At 46.1% G+C, this 22,574-nt stretch overlaps 1 protein-coding gene across 1 annotated transcript in view; it reads right to left on the bottom strand.

Annotated features, from left to right (window-relative positions):
• The window catches only part of VIT (vitrin), a 42,197-nt gene that overhangs the window by 5,149 nt on the left and 14,474 nt on the right, over positions 1 to 22,574 (bottom strand). The window contains exons 6-13 of the mRNA XM_009283793.1: positions 20,327 to 20,395; positions 18,299 to 18,505; positions 17,593 to 17,643; positions 13,377 to 13,415; positions 13,220 to 13,276; positions 12,513 to 12,575; positions 7,787 to 7,834; positions 1,678 to 1,740 (exon numbers count right to left, since the gene is read on the bottom strand). Coding sequence (XP_009282068.1) covers positions 1,678 to 1,740; positions 7,787 to 7,834; positions 12,513 to 12,575; positions 13,220 to 13,276; positions 13,377 to 13,415; positions 17,593 to 17,643; positions 18,299 to 18,505; positions 20,327 to 20,395 — 597 coding nt within the window. The remainder of the gene's footprint in view (positions 1 to 1,677; positions 1,741 to 7,786; positions 7,835 to 12,512; positions 12,576 to 13,219; positions 13,277 to 13,376; positions 13,416 to 17,592; positions 17,644 to 18,298; positions 18,506 to 20,326; positions 20,396 to 22,574) is intronic.

Here is a 22,574-nt window from a genome sequence, read left to right on the forward strand (position 1 = left end):
ATTTTCCCCCTCCGGCGTCCGGGTCATCCCCATCTCTTGATTTCCCTCCGATGATGCCTCCTACCAATCAGCCTGTCCAAAATAGTGTGTTTTAATCATTAGGTAGCCCGAAGGCTACAAAGCGCCAATTGTTCTTACTGGCTTATGCAACTGCCTCCCATCTCATTACCTTCAATTTTTTTCTCCTGTAGCTGTCTGTTTTTCTAATTTTAATAATGCTGAATTATAGAAGCGTGACTGAGAACCGTGTTCGTTCACAGCAGATCGTGAGGCAAGGCCAGGAACCCACAATAAATAATACCTCAATTAACGGCCAAGTTTTCCTGAATTTCCTGTCCTTCAAAGGGAGCTGCACCATGTGGTCTATATGTGGAAAGTGGGGAGTTTGTTAGCCAGCAGGGTCTGGGCATGCAGAGATTTACACACACTTATATACAGACTTAATTTCTGGGGAGGATTCAGACAGCAGGAGTGGGACCCTGCAAGAGCACAGGCTAAAGGTGCTCTGTAGGGAGCTGAGCGCTTTCTCATTTGCAGGGAGGCAAGACGTGAACTATAGCTTTTATGGTCCTAGACGTATCAGTGGGATGAGAGTTTTGATTCTGATGTGCCTTATCTCAGTTCAACTGCTGGAAACATAGCTGTGCTTGCCTGCGCCTCTGCTACGCTGAGCTCTGCTTTCCTGCAGTGCAACTGGGTCTGTAGGGCAGATCCTTCCCCTTTTCTTCCTCTTTCTCTTATTTCTGTATCAGTTTTAGGTGTATTTGACATCTTTGATAGGGAAAAAAATTACTTTTAAGCATTAGGAGGAATGCCTGGGAATATATAAACGTTTGGTTCAGTAGTTAATGTGAAGAGTCCTTGAAATGCCAGTTCTGTGAGAGACGGCGTTCAGCTGCTGGAGGATGAGCAAGAAAGGACCCAGGCACCAGTGGAAGGGTGAAGCCCCCTCTCCAGGGTGGCTTCCCTTGAGGAGGCAGCGGAAGACTCCATCTCTTCACTCAGAGCTTGCTTTCTCTTTCTCCTTTTACTCTGGGCCCCATGTAAAGATGAGTTAATGGGCAAATCTGCCTTTAATTATAAAGGGCTGTAGATTTCCTTTTCAGAGCAGGGGACCCTACATCTCCATCCCCGGACTGAGGGATCCTCGATGCTCCCTCTGCATCCCCCCTCTCCTTGCTGCTGCTGCAGCAGGTGTTGGGTCCCTTTCTCAGGTGGTTTCCTTCCCTCCCACCCACTGCTGTGGGAAGGGTGCCTGCACTCAGCATAGCCACGGGAGCTGCTCTGGTCAGCAGGGCTCGCTCATCTAACCCTGGCCGCAACACATTGGTTTGCTGTTCTCCGCCATCAAAGTCCCTGAGTGAAGCTCTGCGCCCCAGGAACGTGGAACTGATACTGCCCAGGAAGAGGTAGCGGTGAGCAGCCACCATCTCCCTGCCCAGGTAAGCTAAATCTTGGCTGTTATTTCCTTCCCTGTAGAAGCAAAAAGCAATTACATATATGAGAGAGGTTGGCGGAGAGCGCTTGCTGTTCCTCTGCAAGGGAAAAATCCATTCCTCGAGTTTCTTAGGCTTTCTTGAAAACGTACCTTTTGTAATTTAATTTGAATGCATTCTAGCAACGTGTAATTAATAAAATGGTATCGCTTAATTATGAAATTAATTCTGAAGTACATACTTGGGTTCCTCTGGGAGATGGACTCCAGCGGCTTCGGATTCAATTCTTCCTTTGAACTGAAGCCTAGAGAGAGGAAGGAAAGGCTCCATCGGTGTGCGCTCGGTGGCTGCCCTCACTCTGGAAGGAAGCAGGCGACGGGGTGGCTGCAGAGTCCCCCCTGGCCTGAGGACTGATGTGGGAGGGAAACGAGGATGGGGAGCAGATGCTTGGAGCTTACCTTTTTCCACCTACATCGCTTCTGGGATAAAACAAGAGCAGAGGCATTTCTAGAAGTGTCACCAAAATCTCTCCAAGCACCAACTTTGACTCCCCTTTGCGAGTCAGTCCCCTCACTGCGAGGGCTTGAGAGCAGCATGCATAAGTAGAGGGTTCCTCAGGTGCAAAGGCTGGTGGCCATGGTGCGGGGTGGTGACCTTCCAGCACTTTGCCCATGAGAGAACCGGCGCTGCCATCCCGCTGGCTTGCCGTGCTTCACCCATGCTTTACAATGAGCTGCACAATGTCCGAAGCAGATGAGCAACAGATTTAACACGTTGCTTTTCCGTCTGGAGAGGAAGGCACGGGCAGCGACTCACCCCGCCGTGTTACAGCTGGGGAAGCAATGCAAGCCACAGCTCCTCACGTGCTCCTGGAGGACTGAGTTATTTTGGAAAGCACAAAAGAAACAGGGTAAATGGTGGCAGAGAGCTACAGTCAAGTCATGGGAAACAGTCTTATGGGTCACGAGTGGATTTTAGCTGAGGCCCTGAGATATTTGGATGGTAGCAGCCTTGGGAACATACATTTATGTCCTTGTGAGATGCACAGGGCATCATCAGGCTGGCGTCAGAACGTTTGAAAATGCTGAACTTCACTCATGACTTGAATGTCTGGTGAGAATCTCCTACAATACAGCATCTCCCTCCTGAGCCAGGGCAAAGAGCTGTTTCTTTTCGCTACAGCATGACAAGATTAAGGGGATTTAGCTGGGATAATCCTCAGAAGAGACAGCAATGATCAGACAAGCCCCAAACCGAACACTCACCAATGAAGCAGTTGGTTGAAAGAACAGCAGAATGGCTTATTATTTTTGTAAACTGCATATTAATTTTTATAAAAAAAGGAGGAGAAAGACTTCCTTAAATCTTCATCACCAAATAAGTCGAGGAACGACTACAGACTTCAGAGAGACAGTAAGAAAGTAAGTTTAGAAAGTGTGAGCTTAATATAGAAAAAAGAGAAGAAATTACTAGGTGCCACAGAGTTTGTCTCTCCACAGCAGCCAGCCACGAGCAAGCCAAGCATGAAAGCATCAGTGTATGTAAAGAGAGAAGGTGGCAAAGGGACATCAGCAAAGGTCACCACCTAAATATGATGGGAGGTGTAACAGCTCTAAGCGCATGCACCGCCTAAGCTGGTTGCTAAAGATATTAATGACCAAGCCATAATAATGCAGAAAACAGCCAAGAAAATGGGAGGAAATACCCGCTCCAGCTCCTTCCATCACCACTCCTATTTCCATTCCAGTTACTTCTAATGATCCACCCCTCATAAGGGGCAAATACAACTACTTTGAGTCCTTCCACCTGCATGCTGAAAGCTGCACATAGTTTTGGGTCAGGGGCCAAGTTTGTATTAAGTCTGAGTATGTAGTGCCTAACGTAAAGCTGACCCGATGCTTGTTCCCCCACCGGAAGGCTATAGCACACTGCAGCATCCTTAACGGGACAGAAAGGTTGCTTTGGCTTCTTGTTTTTAAATTCAGCTGCCAGTGAAGAAAATTTCTGCTGCAGGGACTAAACAGACCTGCTAACAGCAGCACTGTGTGATTTCCCTCTGCTTTGCTCATCCCCAGGTATCTGTTGTTGCCTGTTGCTAGAGATGGGACACTAAGACAGCTGGAGCACTGGGCTTGGCCTTGTACAGGAGCCCACGTGGTCACGTGTGAATGAAATAGGTAAAGGGCACAAAGATTAGCCCTACTGTGTTTATGGCAAGAGCTACTGATTTCTTTGTGTGTTTTGTTTGAGAATTTCCCTGGCTATGACCAGCCGGGTTAGGACAGCCCCAGTGCTGGTGTCGCTTTTTGTCACGGCCCACGCGGTGCCCTGCAGTGCCTGCAGCCCCTACGTGCAGCCTCCCTGTGCTCCTACCCAAGCTTTGGAGCACATACTTCCTGGACAGAGCATAGGGGCTCTCCATCCATCCTGACACTGGCTCTTGTGCCAGAAATGCCTCACCCCCATGGTTAGTGGAGCCAGCCCTCTCCTGCCAGAGCAGGCTGGCCCCGTTTGAAGGCAGGCTGATGAGCCAGGCTCTGCCTGGCTTCGTCCCTCCCAGCTGGAGCTGTTGTCCAGCACGTTGCTGGCTTGTGCCTCTTGTCTTGCCCCTCATTTGCACAACTGGGATGAGCTCCCAGGCAAGGAACAGGGGAGAGGGGCTCCTGGTGGTGTGTGCTTGCCCACAGGAGGCCCATTTGGATGGGGGAAAACATCAGCAGGGGGAGGCAGAGCGGTGGTGCTGGGGCAGCGCTGCCTGAGACTGGACACTGACTCCTGACTGAGGAAAAGTGATGTTTTTGGAACAGGGGTGACGCAAAACAGCTCTGTCCAGTGACATCTGCTGCAGCAAACATTTCTGACCTGTCCCAGGCCTGAAAGTCTTGCTGCCAGGGACCAAATCTGCCTTTGGCCTGAGGAAGGGCACGAGGCAAATCCTGTAGAGGTGCAGCTGCTGGTCCCGACAGATAAACTCTCTGTCATGTGAGGCACTGTGGGGTATGGGTGACTGAGGGGTATTTTAATTGAAAATACTCGATGGGAGCAAACCCACTACCAGCAGGCACGGAGAGGCATGAGCGTGACCTGGGGAGGCACCAGTGGCAAGAGGTGCAAGCAGCAGTGGCACAGGGAGGGGAAACAGGACAGGGTTAGAGGAGGAGAGTGAATTTTGGACTTAGGCTGGTATGTGTCTATGGCTGCTCTTTGGATAGATGTGAAGGAGGGCGGTTCAGCAGCCAGGCAAAGTAAAGCAAAGGAGAAGGAGCTGCAGGAGAGCACTTTGAACGAAGTGGCCACGGGGCAAACTGTTTCTTGCAGGCTGAGGCTGGGCTGCGCACTTGCATCTGGTGACCCTGCCACTCCATCAGCAACCACGGCCTCCCAAATCTGGGAGGGGAAAAGCTCGCCAGTATGATTTGGCAGTGACCCCTCTTTGCCCTCGCTTTGCCTGTGTGTAAATGCCTGCAGGCACAGTCCCAAGGACACTTTCAGGAGGCGCAAAGCAGCCCCACCACCCAAAGGCAGAGCTCTCCTCTCACCAGGCACCCTCCCGCCTGCTCCTGCCCTGCTACCAGCCCCCGTGCCTGCCCGGTGTCGGTGGGACGCAAGGAGAAGGGGGAAAGAGCGGAGTTAAACTGGAAAGAAAGCAAAAGGTTAATGATGGGCTGGACCAGCTCCCTGATGCAGCTCACTCTCTGGCCACGCAGGTGCCTGGGCAGAGGGTGGCTGTGAGGCAAGACGGCTGTTTTTGCTGGCAGTGCTGGCTGCTTATGGTGGGTTTACCTGATGCAGAAACTATGGGCGACGAGAGAGAGAGAGAGAGAGAGAGAGAGAGAGAGAGAGAGAGAGAGAGAGAGAGAGAGAGAGAGAGAGAGAGAGAGAGAGAGAGAGAGAGAGAGAGAGAGAGAGAGAGAGAGAGAGAGAGAGAGAGAGAGAGAGAGAGAGAGAGAGAGAGAGAGAGAGAGAGAGAGAGAGAGAGAGAGAGAGAGAGAGAGAGAGAGAGAGAGAGAGAGAGAGAGAGAGAGAGAGAGAGAGAGAGAGAGAGAGAGAGAGAGAGAGAGAGAGAGAGAGAGAGAGAGAGAGAGAGAGAGAGAGAGAGAGAGAGAGAGAGAGAGAGAGAGAGAGAGAGAGAGAGAGAGAGAGAGAGAGAGAGAGAGAGAGAGAGAGAGAGAGAGAGAGAGAGAGAGAGAGAGAGAGAGAGAGAGAGAGAGAGAGAGAGAGAGAGAGAGAGAGAGAGAGAGAGAGAGAGAGAGAGAGAGAGAGAGAGAGAGAGAGAGAGAGAGAGAGAGAGAGAGACAAAGGAAGCAATGACTTGGACCCATACGTAGCCGCTCTTTGTCAACCACGTGGATGAGAATGATTGTGGTTTTTTCTTTAAAACCTGAAATAGTCGGCAGCTTGCCCTCCTGACTGCGTGTGTTCCAGTACAGGCTTTAATTACATGGGCACATAACAGTTCCTCGGTAATAGACCAAAGCCACGCTTCATCCTGCAGCCTGCACACCACATACCTCATATGTGCCAGCTTGGTATCCCATATGTGCAGTTTCCCCCACTTGCCTTATTTGCAGAACAGAAAGTAGGTGGTTTTAACACCATAGTGACATTAGATATGAACATGTGTCATTCATTTTAGGAATTAAATTGTATAGGGAAGCTAATTCATAGTTATCTGCCTCATGCATTTATCTGCATCCAATAAAATCCATATTCCTTACCCAGGCATACAGCTGACATTAGCTTTGTCGGTATGGGAAACCCAAGTGTAGGCGATGGCAGCACTTTTCATTTTTATTTGCCAGTGCAATTACCAGTTCTTGAAGGTTGTGGGTCAGCTGGCTGATTTGTGCTTAGTGTAACAATAAGGTCACCCACCAAATAATCTTCCCCAACTAATTGGGGAGGTGGTCAGTCTCTATGGGCCTCCCTGTTCCGCCAGTCCAATTTAAAGTTTTTATTGCCATGGGAATTTCAACTTGCTGCATGGGCAGTCTACTCCATGCTAATTAAAGTTCCCTCCACCGATTGTCACAGCTGTCCATGCTGATTTAATTTCCCATTCATTTAAGTAAGACAGCAGTGCCTACATCCACGCTAGAAACCTTTCCTTTGAAGTGACAATCTGAATTCATCAGACTTTATCACACTAGTCTACACAGGCACTTCAGTTGCTGAGAAACTATTAATACAACATCCCTTCCCCCATGCCCAACCTCTCATTGCATTTAATGCAATCTGTCATTTTCTGCCTCAAAATACCCCCCTGCACCCCTGGCCCTAGTGTTGTAGCTTTTTTCTAAATAAGCACACCGAAGGCTTAAGCTACAGCAGATAGAAACGCTTCCTCTCTCTGGCTCAGACTACCGCTGCTGGAGAAGGGAGATCTGTTCGTGTTTGGGATGATGCAAATTTTGACGGTGGCTGCTGATGCTGGATTTGCAAGCTAATGCATATGGGCTGTGCTGCTCGTCACAGCCAGTGCCAAGGATTAGTCATGCCTCAGCTTTGAAGTAAGCAGAGCGTTCAAAGGAATGGTCTTTACGAGGGCCACCAGCACAGCCCTCTCCAGCAACAAAACCAGTGATGGAAAAGACATCTTATATTGGATGGTCCAGCCCCTTGTAAGAGAGAGAGTACCCTGTAATGAATTGGCCTGTAGTTGGTGTAGTCTGCTTTAAATGTTCCCGAGGAAAGGGATCCCTTAAATATTGAACATGTAGAATCTGCAGTTGGTAACTGCTCCTGATTAAGGGTTGCGCAAGTCTTGGTCTTGTTGCTACTTGAGCCTGCTACAAATGTAGGGTTTTTTTTCCCCTCACTCGCCAGTAATTATAAAAATATTGTAATCTCCGTATTGTAAGTTTTTAAGGCTAAAATGGCAGAAAATTTCAATGATGCTCATTATTCTTTATGCTCAGCTTAAACCCTCCTTTTCTTATTTGAGTGTCTTTCCTAAGTACATTGACATCAGAATAATCTGTCATCTTCTTCATTGATTGCAACTCTAGACTGCTATCCCAGCTGTGGCATTCCCAAAATACCTTCTTAGTTACAAATGGATTTCAGTAGCTAGAAGCCCTTTCCTGCAGCGTAGCTGCCAACTCTTTCCGGAGCTCATCTGTTCTGCTCCTGCTTTAGGCAGGAATTCGAGACTGATGCAAGCACAGAATAATTTTAACTCCTAAGATGTAAACTACATACCTGGTTTATCATTTTAAATACTGTAATTACTCCTTAAAATGAGATTGTTATCAGCAGTGTCATGGGCCCGATTAATAGAGTTAGCTTTTCCCATGTGTGATGGAAACCAATTATTCCCAGACTAGTTACTGGATGCTTTAAATATTTACCTGTGTCAAAAAGGCTCAATCCAGGTTTCCACGAGTCTGTTTCCACTGCTTTCACACATGAAAGAGAAGAAAAAAGATTACCAAAAATAATGGAATTACAAGAGATTACAAAGCTCTGACTCAATTTAGAAAGGTCAGTTCATACAGTGACTTATCATTAACAACTAGGACCTAAGGAAATCGGTAAACCTGGAAACCTTTATGTGCACATTTCAAGCCATATTTAGGAGCTTCGTATCACTGCCTCCAGAGCACTAATCTTTTTTATGATTTTAAATACACCTCTTCAGATCTGTTTTGGTCTTGTTCCTCTAAATTTCACTGATACTCAGGCAAGTATACTGACTTCAGTATACTTTTGCTTGGCTTAGATTGTTTTCTGCTGAAAATCTGCAAGTTCCTCTCATCTATGGATTTTTCTATCCCCTCAACCCATCCAAACACAAGGAAGTTTTCTACATTTTGCTTGCAGCTTATCAGGCATGGAAAACTTCATCAAAATTGCTGCTTTCATAAATAAACCCCAAAGTGTCTCTGTTTTTGGAGCCTGCTGAAGTTCTTTCCCAAAAAGTGGTGTTTTACTCTGGCTTACAGCCAGATGAAAGCCCTTGCAGCCGACTAGGACAAGAAGAGTACCAAGGAGCACTGGTGAGAGCCTTGGCCCCTGACAGTCCATCTCCGGGTTTGCTCAGGGTGGTTTACGAAGACATGTATCTCAGGCCCACTGAATCCATACTGTCTCCCACGCTTGAGTTTCCCTACCCAGACTGGCAGCTAGTGTGCTCTTGACTAGAGCTGATGGGTGAACCACAATGTAGGCTTGGAAAAAGTCTTGGACTTGCCAGTGTCCTCCAGCCTAATGAGAGCATTGACCTTGCCCTTCGGTTGCTATCCCAGCGAGGAGCTATCAGCTTCTTTTTGGGAGGGAGACTTGTTGCATGAGACAGATGACTGACTAAGATGTGTGGTCTCCCTTGGGGTAGGAGGAACCCCATCATGTTTCATTGCTAAGGCGATTTTTCCAGACACCCTTCCCTCCTTATTCTGGGCACTGCTTAGACACCCTATGAAGAATCTAAAAACTGAGGAAAGTGAAGGGCTGAGAATTCAGTCATGATACACACAGAAGTCTTGCTGTGATTTTGCTTAGGAGGAGAAGTAGGGTAAAGGAAGGGCAGGCCTGGGTAACGGGGGAGGAAACAGGAGGAAAGACAGGAGGAATATTCCTAGTTTATCATCCACCTGGGCAGGGTCATTTGGCAGAATTTTGTACATCCCTCAGCGGAGTCATAAGGAAACAGCAGCGACTGGAGCGAGGGGTGCTGGTTGCAGAGCAAGAGGACCCTATCCATAAAGAAGAGCTGGTGCTTGTTTGTTATCAGAGTGGCCAACGTGTCTCCTGAACGCTGTCACTGAGAACAACAACAGATTTCAGTGAAACCAGCTTGTGAGTAGGTAATCTCAAAAGGTGTGCTTCACCCTCCCGGGGCAGAGTGACTGTGAAAAGAAAAGATTCATATGAAGCTACTTTTCAGCTTGACCAGCTGAAAAAAACAGCCAAGGAGCAAATCATGAAGAAGACCCCAGACTTCTTGAGCCTTCTGTATAAATATGTTGCTCTGTGAGTTGCAGGGGGAAAAGGTGCTTAAAGCAGTAGGAACTGCACTGCAGGTGAAACCAGCCAAGGAACCGTGCAAAGATCTGCCAGCTCTTCTTCATAAGCAGGGATGTGAGCTGAAGGACACGAGCGAGGGGACGTGCGTGTCCCACTTATCACAGGTCTGCATCTGCTGCCAGCTCCTTGCTAGGGACTATCTTCAGTGACTGCAGCACAGGCTCCTCTAACTTCTCTGATGGTTTAAGCTCAAAAAAACCCAGGCAGATGCTTTTTGGTAACTCCAGGAAAAGGCTGCTTTTTGCCAGTAGGAGCAATGCTGAAGTTTTTCTAGATTCGCTCTTCTCAAGAACCACTTCAACTCAGATGACCACAGGTGCTCTAGTCTGTCCAAATCCCTATGGGTGAGAGCTGTCTGATGCTTCTTCGAGCAGCCTTCTCATGGCTCACACCCTTTTAAAACTTTCTGTGGTGAGAAAGACCCTGTTTTTTCCTTCTTAATGACAAAAAGCACTAGATAAGTGCTAAGGGTTTTGGGTAGCTGGCTGCAAATATGCCAGAATATACAATTTTCTGAGTGACCTGTAAATCCAGGCAAAAGCTCTATTTCTTGCATGTAGTCCTAGACACAAAACAAAGCAAGCTTTCAATGGAATACATATCTGAAAGGGAAATGATTATTCTTATAAGTAGCTAGGGCTTTTTTTTTTTTTCCCCACTTGATGATGCCCATAGAAATCAAGGGTTGATGTTTAAAATACTCCAAGACTGGTCTTTAAAAAAAAAGACACCACCACCACAACTCTTCAGTATAATTGTCTTGAAAAAAATTCTGGGCTAAGTGAGTATAGGATTTCAAGAGAGTTAATGTGCATTGTTAAGAGCTTGGAAGAGTTGAGACCTTCTGAAGATTGTACAGCAAGAAGCTACGCAGGCAACCAGTGCATTGGGGTGGGTGTTTTCCCAGCACACCCTTTTGCTAACCTGAGCCGATGAGAGGAAGTTCCTCGACAGCCTGGCCAAACCTGCAGAACTGATCACTGTTGTTTGCAGAGCAGCGTGCGCGCGCTTGGTAGGATCAAGAAAAACAACTCTCCTTTCCAAGAAAGCAAGGAGTTGTTCAGGAATTTCCCTTTGATCGTTAGAAAAATTGGCTGCTTGGAAGCAACACATCCGAGCTGCCAAAACCTGGGCTGAAAAAAAGATCAGGACTCATTGGGAATATAGCAAGTATGTGTTTGTGGGTTTTTCCCTTCTTGTTCTGTGATGGAGAAAACAGAATCATTCATGATGGAAAGTTTATGCTTTGTAATTACCTTTGGGGGGACCTTAAGGTGCCTTAAGCAATTAGGTGGGGTCAAACTCTGACTTTGATTTAAACAAGACTCAGCACTGTGTTCCCCTGCTTCTCTGGCAAAGATCTGGCTAGCCTGATGATTAGCCAGCACATCCTTTGGTCCAGATGTTAGGGCTCTTCCCATTTCAGCCCTGCCAGGAAGGCAGGTCTGTCATCACAGGCTATCCCTGCCCTATATGTGGTGTCACGTAATTAGTGCATTGCCATGACTGGCATGTTTACAGGCAGCATATTTGCTCTGCTGTTCTGCACAGGCAAATATTGCACCCCTGTCTCCCCTCTAAAGGTGGGCACTGGATTTTGAGAAGAGCAAAGGGAGTTGGGGAGCACAAAACCCGTGAGATTAGAAAAAAAAGAAATGGCTGTGACATCGGTATGGCCAAAAGGGTATGAGAAAGACAAACACGGATGGAAACCAGAGGGAAGAGAAGGAGACTGAAACAAGGAGGAGAGGTATAAAAGAGAGGGAACAGTAAATCTTAGGAGGAGGAGTGTATCCATTTTAAATATGCTGCAACTAGATCGACTATAAATTGTTATTTTGATGGGGAGATTCCTGGGTAAACTTACTTGGCCCATATTATCCAGAAAGTCCTGCTGGCATAACACTAGCATAATAAAGTCCTCTAACCTCAACGACCACGTTGCTCTGTCCTGTTGCAATACTCCTCCCGTTCTTCCCAGCTCTCGCCAAAACCCTCAGGGCCCTGGGGGCACTATTGGGCTCTGCAGCTTCTCCCTCCCCAGGGGGTTTGGCTGCTTGTGCTCAAGGTCAGCTCCCCTGCAGCACAGCTCTGTTGCCCTGGCCCAGGCTTGGGTGCACTGGTGAGCAAGGGTTGTGGGAAGCATCCGTTGAGGCCTCCGCCCGGGCTGCTCGGGGTCAAGCACGTAAGCGCATACCCTTGCCTTTGCTCCTTCCATCTGTGCCTAGTCTTGTACCTTACTATCCTGATCCTGACTGCCTTGCTGGTCTGGTGTCCTGCCTCGGTCAGACCTGCCTCATTGCTGGGGACTTGCCTGGTAGCCTGGGCTGGTGGCTAGCCCCAGGTACCACCACTGGACCTGCTCTGCTCTTCTTGTTGGGGCTCTGTGGGTCTGCAGCCCTTGTCAGCAAGGGGCAGCCCTGCCTGCCTTGCTGCCACTCCGGCTCCCATCCCTCACCCTGCTCTGGCTGCTCCCAGGCAAAATCCATCTCTGAGACACTTTGCTGTCCCATCAAGGGAGTGTTAGTGTTTGTATGTGTACTGAGTGCTCTGGAGCCCCAGGAAGTTGTCGGTGGCCTTGCAGAGCACCCACTGACAGGGCTGCTTGCTGGTGAAGGATGGTGAATTGCACAGCCAGGGAAGAAAGAAAGTACAGGTGATGTTTCCACATTCAGTATTAAAGGCAACCTCTACAGTCGCAATCAGCCTGGAGGCTCCTGGGAACAACAGAAACAGAAGATTTAGCTCCACAGACCTGATAGTCTGCACAGAGCTGGTTTTTGTTCCTCATCTTGACTAACAAATAAGGAAAATTGCAAATACTGCAGTAGATGTTGATTCCCACAGCCTGAAACAACAGCTCGCCAGTGACCGAGCTGTCCTTTGCCTTTCGTATTCAGGAAGCTGCTAGTTGGCATTCAGTGTGCAAGGCTTGCCCTGGTCCTCCTCCAGGACACATGAAAACAATCTGCGGTACTGCTTGAGGGCTAATTTTAGGTTGCTAAAACTATGAAAGAGAGCAGAAAATCTGCTGCTAGCAATCTTGCTCACCCAGGTGGGCTGGAGAGCCGGTGGCCCTCCAGAAGGCGGCAACAGGCTCTTGGCGCTGAATACCTGCATGATCCGACAAAGAGGCGAGAGGTTAGACGCCAGTGGGCGAGGAGAGAGAAGCACGATTGCAAGGGATGTGGTGGCCCCGAACTCTCTTTCTGCACGTTTTCAAACCAAATGGAAAAGGAAGATGGAAACTATGGATTTAAAAAAAAGGAATTTAAAAGCTGACAGAGGTTGGCAGAAGCAGAAGAAAAAAGTTTAAATGTTAGTAGGTGCTGTGCAGTATAATTATACACCTGTGCACTGAACAAGTGGTAGTGGGTCCTGAGATGCTGATCATGCTCAGGGCCTGGAAACTGAAAGCAGCATGCATCTCCTCTCAGGGTCAGGCCTTCATCCCCCAAACATACACAGACACAAAGTTCCCTTCTCATTTTGCAACAGCAAATGTTGTAAAAGACCTTTATAAATGGTTTTAGAATACTATTTTGAGAACAATTCTAATTTTAATTATTCCTGTTTCTTTTTTTTCCCTAAAAGTTACACTATTGTCATGCAATAACCAGTGTGATATCTGCTCTCACTGCATCCTGCTATGAACGTGGTTAGGGGTGAAAAACAGTACATTACTGCGTGACTCAGTAGATGTGAGTGGTGGAACTAGTTACAGGGAGGAATTAGAGAGGGGATAGTAATGCCTTTACCTGTATTGGGTCGTAAAATATTCCTGTTACTTGCAGAGGTGGAAGTGCCCCTGAATGCTTTGAAAATATTACATTGGTTATTACATGTAACTTCAACACAAGGTTTTCTAGAATTCTAGCAATAAAAATTACTAGTTATTATAAACTTAGGACATACCTGTATTCTGTCCTCTTCCTTGTGCAGCCTGAACCTGTCCTAAGTAGACATCAAAATGGAAAAGTGTGATTTATACCATGTTTGGTTCAGGACTACTGCTGCCTGGGTTTTTCACTGAGTCTCATTTTATAGCTATCAGAGTTAATGGTTCATATATAGAGTTTTCATTAATATACTTTCTCAGATGTTAACTCTGTATATTTTGAGCCAGCTTAAAAAAAGGATTACCTTGCTTTGTCTGTCATATAGATTAATCTAGTTAACATTCCCTACAGCTATGAATATTACTTGTACAGGTCTCTGGTCTGCATTTAAAAGGCTTGTAGTTACTGCTGTGATTTGTTTTCCCTTATAACTTTCCTTCTCTCACTCACACCGGTTAGCTATGTTTATTTCTATTTCAGTACCATCCAATTGTGCTGGTTGTGTAAGGAAGGTTAAAAAAAGCCCCAAACCCAAAATGACCTCCCAGACCAGATACTACCCTTTCTGCAGAGAGTGAGTGGACACAAGCAAGCAGGCAGGCTGTAAATAATGAGACAATGACAAAAATAACGTGGGAGAATTCATGTGTCTGAAACGTCTTTACCACCGTCTACACAAAAGGCTTTTTTTTTAAGGTGATTGGGTTATTAAATTCACATTGTTCAAAAATACTAAAGGCTCAAAGCATTTGCAGACGAAAACCATGTCTTTAATCATGCCTTTCATTTCATTAATTATTCTTAACAAGCTTGTTAACAAACCTATTCTTTAACAAGCCTGTATTCATTAGTTTTCCCAGAAAGATTAATTCCAAAGCCTGGAGAAATCAGGGGGAATGTTCTAGCTGACTCCTGTGAACACTGGACAGGGGCCCCTGGGATATTTTCATCAATAAGATATCATAAACGAGACCATTTTAATGGTTGTCTCAGAAAACAGGAATTGCTGCTCCTTGGGAACTTGATATTGCAAAATTAGGTGACAGCAAATAGCTTGTGTTTGACCCAAATTCGAACATTCACAGGCCACTGGGAGCCCTTTGATGGGATTTCTAGGAGCTCTCCTGAGAGACCTTGTAAACTCCAGAAGCCAAAGAGATCCTGTTTAAGGAAATAACAGGCTCATCTGCCAAAATTGGCAAGGCTTTTAAACTCTGTAAGCTTGTAGCTCTGGCTCCGGATGGACCACGGCTAGCCCGGGCTGGGTTTTCAGGCTCTGGAGCGTAAAGTCTGTCTGTGCAGCAGTGTTGTATGTGGTTGTGCAGGGCATGCTTTCCACGCAGATCGGTACGTGCCAAAGAGGTGGAAGAAAATTAACTCAGCCTGAGAGCTCGCCTTGTTTCGGGTTTGCCACAACTGAGCCCAAATGTGTATGTAACACTCTTTACAAGGTCAGTAGACACAGAGTACAAGAGGGTAAGAGAGAGATTAGCTCAGTATCAGAAGTATTTTATGCCACTCTTTTAATGAATTAACCCTACCCTCCACATCCATGTTAGCAACCTGGATTTCTCTCTATGCTCCTTTTGACTGTGCCAGGCCTTGGGGCTGTTCCCTCTTGCTGTACCCCCCAAAGGCATGTTACCACCATCCCCCAGCAAGCTGGTTTCTGCCACGCCTTTGCTGGCTGGGGCAAACACAGTGGTGGTGGAGGGGGGGTGGGGGAGGTGGTTGGATGCCCAGGCACTCGCTGCCTGATGCTTGGTTGCCAGCTCAGTGCCTCAGCATGGCACTGAGGATCGCAACATGGCTTATGATTGCAGTGTTCACAGGAGCACTAGATTTATTCCCAATCCTCATCTAGGGTCCAAGCAGCTGTGCAAGAAAGGATTGCTTGAAGAGCTGGGGTGGGAGAGGGCAAGTGGGTTTGTGGCCCTTGGGAGCGTGCCTGGCTCACTGCTGTTGGAAAGAGGCAGAAGCCATCATTGTACCAGAGCGTGGCTGAAGTTGAAGTTGTGCCCAGAGCAGGAGAGAGTTTGCATCCACTTTGAAAGCCCGCTGCCGTTGCTGCTTCCCCCTCAGGATCGTCCTTTACTGTATACTGCACTGGTGAGGTGCTACACTCGCCAGTAGGGCAGATAGGAATAAGCTGTCAAATGTCATGCTAGTTGCATCAGTGGTTTTTCATTTAGCAGTTTTGCCACATCAAGTCTTTACAGCAGGGGTCCTGCGATGGAGCAGAGTCTCAGATATTTTTCCTGTTTCTGTATCTTTGACAAACAGAAGATAAAGAGGAAAGAAGAGCAAGAGCTAGGACGGAGGAGTTTAGCCCCTGCTCTAATGCTCTAAGCGGCAAGTCCTGCTTTTCTTTTGCCCTTGTGAACTTTCGCCAGTGCCAGTGGCTAGAAATGGAAATGCTGGAGCTAACAGCAGCCACAGCCGTGCTCATTCTGACTGTGCTCCATTTCAAGGCTGTTTACTTTTGAGGTATCTTTTGCAGGCAAACTACCAATGCCCTGTGAGAGGTAGATCTGCGAGTCCCTGTGAGCCAAGATGGACAGGAGAACATTTGATTCTGTCTGGTCAAGCCAAACTCTGGTTAAGGCCAATGGCATCATCAGAAACTCTGGCCTGAATAATAGGAGTGAGTCCTAAAGGCTCCTCAGACAGAGAAAACTGATAAACTGCTTTGTGTATGGTCATTGCTTCAAAACTGTATTTGTACTTTCTGTATTTTTTTTTTAGCCAGTTCTCCTCTTTTAGAATCAAGAAGAGATCAGGAGAATTCAGGAAGCCAGATACTGATTACAGACATGCTGGACATAGTCCTAGAAATGAAGTCTGTGAAATCAGAAGTAGGTCTCCACCACGCTTCCAGCTCACAATAACCTGTCCCTAAGTCTGATTACTTCAATCTTTTGGGAGTTAATTTGTGTTTAGAACTTCAGTAAAGAAAATTGTGAAGAAACATGGATCCAAATTGCGATGAAGTGACCACTGAAAGACTTGAAGAAGTGAGTCGTTTTTTATTTTTTTTTCATTTTTTGACTAAAGATTTGGTCTTATCAAAGACAAATACAACCTTCCCACTGATTTCAGTGTTGCCAGAACTTTACTCTCAACACGCATCTCTCGCTGACTGGGGAACCTCAAACAGGGTTTCTTAATTGCTAGTAAAGACAATAATAGCCTCTTCCGTGCTCAGCCTGCGGGAATAGGAAAGAGAAAAAGAGAGCAACAAGCAGGACCAGGCTTACAGGCACATTAGGTACCGAATGATGCAGATTCTCACTGAATTTAAACCCCTTTGAATTGTGTTGGCACTTCTGTAAATCCTGCCATACACATACCTGCACATTTGACTTGGTAAGATTAACCCCTCGAGCCCCTGCCCTTATTCTGGGCTCGCAGCTAAATTTGACTTAATGATGCTTTCCCTCAAGACCTGAATTGCCCAAAAGATACCTGCCCTGCCATGTGCTTGGCTCTGAATTACTTGGCATCAGGGACAGCTGCAGTTACGTATGTGAGAGCAAAGCTGAGTTCAAGGCACTCAGAAATAGCAACAGAGCATAAAACCTAATGATGGCCCTGCTCCCTTTTCACTCAAAAGCAATCATATCCCCACACTCAGAAACTTAAAAACAGTTGAAAATATTCTCCTTTACTTGACTACACAGCTGAGCAATTACACATTGTACGGGAAAACACCTCTAAATACTTGCATTGCAGGCTGTGGGCTGGAATGGGAGCAGGCTTCTGCATCGAGATGCAGAGCTCTGAGCAGCCGCCACTCTGCTGTCTACAACGCAAGTGGCATGCCAGGAATAACATCACATTTATGCCAGACTCAGAACCCCAGCCTGAGGTTTTCGAAAGAGCATTGGTTTAACATCAAGTTGGCATTTCAGGTCTCTCAGCCCTATGTTTAGATGGCTATGCAGCCCTCTGCATCATGTATCTTACAACTAAATCAAGTCTCCCTTTGAGAGAGTAAGACAGAAGTAAGCAATAGGAAAACATGATTCAAACAGCACAAACTTTGTCTCAAGTGTTGCAAAACCCAGCATTTGTCAAGGTTGAAATGCACAGATATTCACTAGAAAGGCTTCCCCAGAGCTGTGGGTGATCAGCATCTCTGACATTCAGGCCAAGCATCTGTTTTTCTGTTTAAATCCAGACTTGGATGCAGTCATTGAATTTGCTGAGGCTTGAAAGGTTACTGAATCATTGCTGCCTTAAAATACACTGTACTGCATGCCTTGTGGCACATACTTCTTCACCATACTTACTTGATGCTGCAGCTACCACAGATGAATATGCTGGGTGGATACTGCTAGAACCTAAAAATAAGAGATTTTAATTTTCAGCTATTGAACCAAAACCCCCAATTAATGAATAAGAATAAACAGAGAAGAAAAGGTTAAGGAAAACCAGGTGTGCAAAAATTATGAGAGAATTCCTTCACAGTGCTTTAATCTTTAAAATTCAAAAGCTGTTACAAAAAATATATTACAACTTTCATTTATTGAAAGTTATCACAAAATTAATTCTAAAATGAATCTTGACTTATTTGTTGAACTCTCAGTCCAGACACATGAATCAAAGAATGATTTGTTGACTCCTATACCTGAAAATCATGACAGCATTTGGGGATGGAGAGCTTACTTCCCCCATGAATCAATTTATATGCCAGCATAAAGACCATCCATAGTTGTACTGCTTACTGCAGATGAACTCTCATCTTGGAGCATCTACACACATTTGGGTTTACGTGAGACCCACTGATTTTGTATGTATCTTGAAGGCTATACAACAACTCTAACTCCAGCCCATCTGCTGGAATTAATTTCTTTATCCACTCCTAATATTTCTACATTAAATTGCTGAATTCATGGTTTACTAAATCATGGTATATTCAGCTGCATGTCTTGTTCTTTAAATTTTAGGAAAGCTGTAGGTCAGGAGGAAAGCAATTCAAAGAGCCATGCTACTGACCTATATCTCTGACCCTATGCAGTCCGGCTCGAGTCTTGGCTGCAGCTGCAACTGTTGTGGTTCTGGTTGTTGCAGGTGTTGTCGTTGGCTTTGGTGTTGTGGTGGAAGGATCCGTCATCATGGTTGTTGGTGTTGGGGTTGTGGTGGCCATTTGTGTAGCGGGTGTTGGTACTGAAGATGTCTGATACTCTTTGCGGACTGCGTCCCCTGTAGGAACATTGACACGGTCACTGCAGGTGGGTGTGTGACACAATCACTGCAGCTGAATGTGTGACACGCATGGAAGCACCATTAATAGCGCTCACTGTTTAAGGCAACCCAGACACTGGTGTTCTCCTCAGGGCGTCTACAAACATCCTCATCCGTGGAGCCATTAGTGCCTCCAGTGCTGTGTGGCTGTGTAGCACGAGTGCCTGTGTGACACAGTATCACACCGCCCTCCAGATGGTGCTGACAACAGCCTATTGTAGCCTTAGCGTTTCCCCTATACTTTCTCCGCTTTGGCCAGGAACACCTATCAACCTGACAGATGTCTCAGACCTATGAAATGGTTCAACCAGCCAGTTGCAGTTTCCATTTTGTCATCATCTTTTCTCAGTGGAATTAAGCAGTTAGAAAGTCCATATAAATGGAAATCAGCTGACATCTGGAAATAAAAGATGGCCATTCTGAGACCAGAATAAAATATGTGTTGTCCACCACAGCACTGAAATGCTTTTGGCAGAAAGAAAACTTTCAGGTAACAGTGATTCAGAGAGCGGGTCAGAGCCGGAGCAGGGGGCGTTAGAGCTTCAGCTGAGGGGAGCTGGGGAGAGCACCACCTGGGAGGTGCCGATTTCATCTAACTTTGGCTCATCTCACAGTTACTACTACTTTTAAAATGTATCATCTGTTGTGAGAACAGAGGCAATTCTAGTTGCAAAATTTGCATCCTAAATATCCTTATACGAAATTGTTAACATGCTTACAGAAGTAATTGTCTTGAAAAAGAGCCTTCACCGTTATCTTCTCCATCTATCTACAAAAAACTGCCATAAAATATATTCCACGTTCACCTCAGTCTTGTTCCTATCCTCCCTGCCCATAGCCCTGGGGATGGCCTGACATGCTGTGTACACTGAAAGGGAATGTTGTGCAGTCTATTCATTGCTGCACAGCACAAGCTTGTATTTTATTGCTGGATGTTCTCCTTTTGGAAAGCATCATCATGAAACTGTCTGGTGGATTAATTACCACCTAAAGCTAGCCAGTGAAAAACTCAGATCTCAAGACAGTTTTAATGGGATAATGCTGAAAGAGAGTTCAGAAGAAAAACAAAACAACTCAGCTGAAAAAATCAGTATGAATGGCTCTCTTTGGGCTGAACGGTGCCCTGCTCCACACTGCTGTGCTGAAAGAAAGAAGACAGAGGGCACAGTGAGTCTTCCCCTGCAATCTGGTGCTGCTGGAGCGGGAAGGAGGCACATCGGCTGGATTTATACCCTAGGCTGCAAGGAGCAAGGAAGCTGGGAGCTAACAGTATTAGCAGAAAACCCAAGGAAACAGCATAGCAAGAGCAGAGAAAAGATGCTGCCTTGGTGCATGTTAGCTGTGTTTCTGGCAGAGCCTTTAACACAAGAGGAGGGCTCTTGAGGGCTAGCCATTCCCAGTGCTCTTGCAGGCAGGGTGTCCATCTACCTCACAGTATCTTCAAAGGGTTTGCAGGGCATATGCCCTGCACAGGAAATTGCCAAGAGCTGTAACGCAGCCTTGTGAAGTTCATGGCACCTGAACTCACCCAAAGCTCAGGCAGAAATTAAACTGAGAGGGCGTTCTCTCTTCTCTGAGTTGACACATGCCCTTCAAGCACCGTCGCAGGTGCTCATGTAATGGGATTGATTCGGTGGGAAAGAGGCTGTAGAGAGGAGGTTGGACAGGGGAGGTAAAGCTGTAAGTGTTACCAGTGTCAAACTGCTTCCTATAAGCATCGGCAGGCAGTTTAGACTGGGAGGCGTACTGTAAAAGAGCACCGAGATCCCCAACCCATACCTTGTTCTGATGCATTAGCGGTATCTGCACTCTTTGTAGCTTTTAGGTCTTGCTCTGGCTTTTTAGGCTCTGAAGGAAAATTAAGCACATTAGGAAATGCAGCTCTGGAAGAAAAGAATTTTAAGTCTCCTATTTAGAGATTATAAGTCCCCAAAGGAAGGCATCCCGTCACCTGGCATTAGGTAGGTCAGTCAGTCTAATCAGAGCTTTCTCACCAAGCAAGAAAAAGTGACGGCTGGGTGCCTCTAGAGAGTAGTCACCCCATATTTTTGATGCCAAATTTAGGCATTTTTACTGCCCAAAAGCTCCTGCCAATGTCAATAGAATTTCTGAAGTGAGCAATAAATATGGGTTTTTACCACTAATAAACCAATACTCATCAGATTAATGAATCATGTTGTTGATTTTTCCTCTGAGTAGCAGCGTGTCCTGAGAATCAGGGTCATGGTGTGTGTAGGGTGTTTGGGGAATACCAGCTAACATGCAATATTTCAGTCACTAATTCACGTTCAGATGTAGTTCGTTCTTGCCTGACATTGTCAGATCATCATGGGGCCAAATCCTGAATGCCACGGACTGGCTTAGAAGGAGAAGGGAGATTTTTTTGGTCCTTTTTTTCTTCTAAGACCCAAAGCCATCAAAGTACTTGGAACATTTATTACAGTTCATTTACTGTGACCCTGCAAAAGAATCTGCCTCTGCTTTTATGTCTGACTGAGTACTGGACGATTTTGATCTTCCATGTTTTTCTGTTCTCTAGCTATTTTGGCAGCATTGACCTATTTGGTAAATTACTCCCGGGTTAATTGTTTCCTAAAATTTTTTATTATTTTTAAAAACAACAGCTTTTGATTGTTTTTACCAGCTGTGAATAGTTACAATTTTGGGAAGGTTTTTCTTGCTGTGCCCAGCATTTGGGAAGCACTGTAACCACCAGCAGCATTTAAACAAATGTCAGGCACTATCCCAGGCGCCCCTGGGATGAGGACCAAAACTGCATCTCTGACAGCTGATCAGGTGTGAAGCAGGATTTTTCGCTAATCTGGCAGCAAGTGAGTGTAATCCTCGAAGGACTGCCTTTACCTCCTACAGATAATGGGTTTAAGTATCCAAGTGTGCAATGTGGTCTCTCCAGTTTAAAACAGAAGAAAAAGGTAGCTTTTTTAAAATTAGGAAAGCCTTTATCACAAGATGGCCCCAGCATCATATTACAGAGATTTTTATCTTGAGAACAAGCTGGTTCTAGCTGAGTACAGCTGAGATTGCTGGGCTGAGGTGGTGGGGCTAAGGAGGGCTGAAGGGGCCAAGCGGGGCTCAGGGAAGATGGATTGTGACCATCAGATCACTTTGCTACCTGTGGGACAGGGCTGGGCAAAGCAAGGCAGTGGTGTCCTCAAGCACTGAGTTTGATGTAACAGTTGTTATTTGCTCCTTTGATCGCCCTGGATTTTCTCTGCATGAATGCACAGTCTTTGTTGCTAGGATCCTAACATTTTCATTCACACTGTTTGATTCAAGAACAAAGTGAAGGAAACCACTTGCGTCTTTGGTTTGCTGCAGGAACGGTCTCCTGGTAGTTTGTTTGTGTGTCTGAGACGTGACTTGATGACGCCCCCCATTCCTGTACTGATTCTCATGTAATGTGGGTTTTAGCACTGGTGGAAGAAATCTTTGCTTGCAGCCTGCTGAGCTCTACCCTGGCTGCGATTGTCCCTGGTCTGGTGTGAGACGTTTAGGCTGATACTTCATGTGTGGGTACATTTGGGAATGATGAGATGTGGTGTTAGTGACTGTTTCCTAGAAAAAGCCAAAATTTCTAAGGTACTGCCTCCCTTCTAGCAGTGCATATTTGGGTCAGTAATTTCTGCATACCTGGTCAAGACACATACAAAAATCTGTACTTGTTTAACTGTAAACACAAAGGTATTGCAAACTAAAGGCATGGCTTTGAGTGATGTATATTCTGTCTGAACAACTACAGCGTTCAGATGAAAATGTACCTTTGTGCAAGTAAAAGCCTAAAGATGAGGAAAGAGCTCTGTGCTTTGCTTCCACGGACCAAACAATAATGGGCAGGAGAAGAGCAGGACTCCATGTAACCTCTGTGTGGCCTTGGATGGATGCACCCACTGACAGGCATTTGAGTTCATGGAGAAGATACAGCACATTTTCATAGAATCATAGAATCATAGAATCATTGAGGTTGGAAAAGACCTCTAAGATCATCGAGTCCAACCGTCAACCCAAC

The sequence above is a fragment of the Aptenodytes forsteri genome, unplaced genomic scaffold (genome assembly GCF_000699145.1).
Source record: "Aptenodytes forsteri isolate BGI_AS27 unplaced genomic scaffold, ASM69914v1 Scaffold309, whole genome shotgun sequence".
Classification (NCBI taxonomy): Eukaryota; Metazoa; Chordata; class Aves; order Sphenisciformes; family Spheniscidae; genus Aptenodytes; species Aptenodytes forsteri.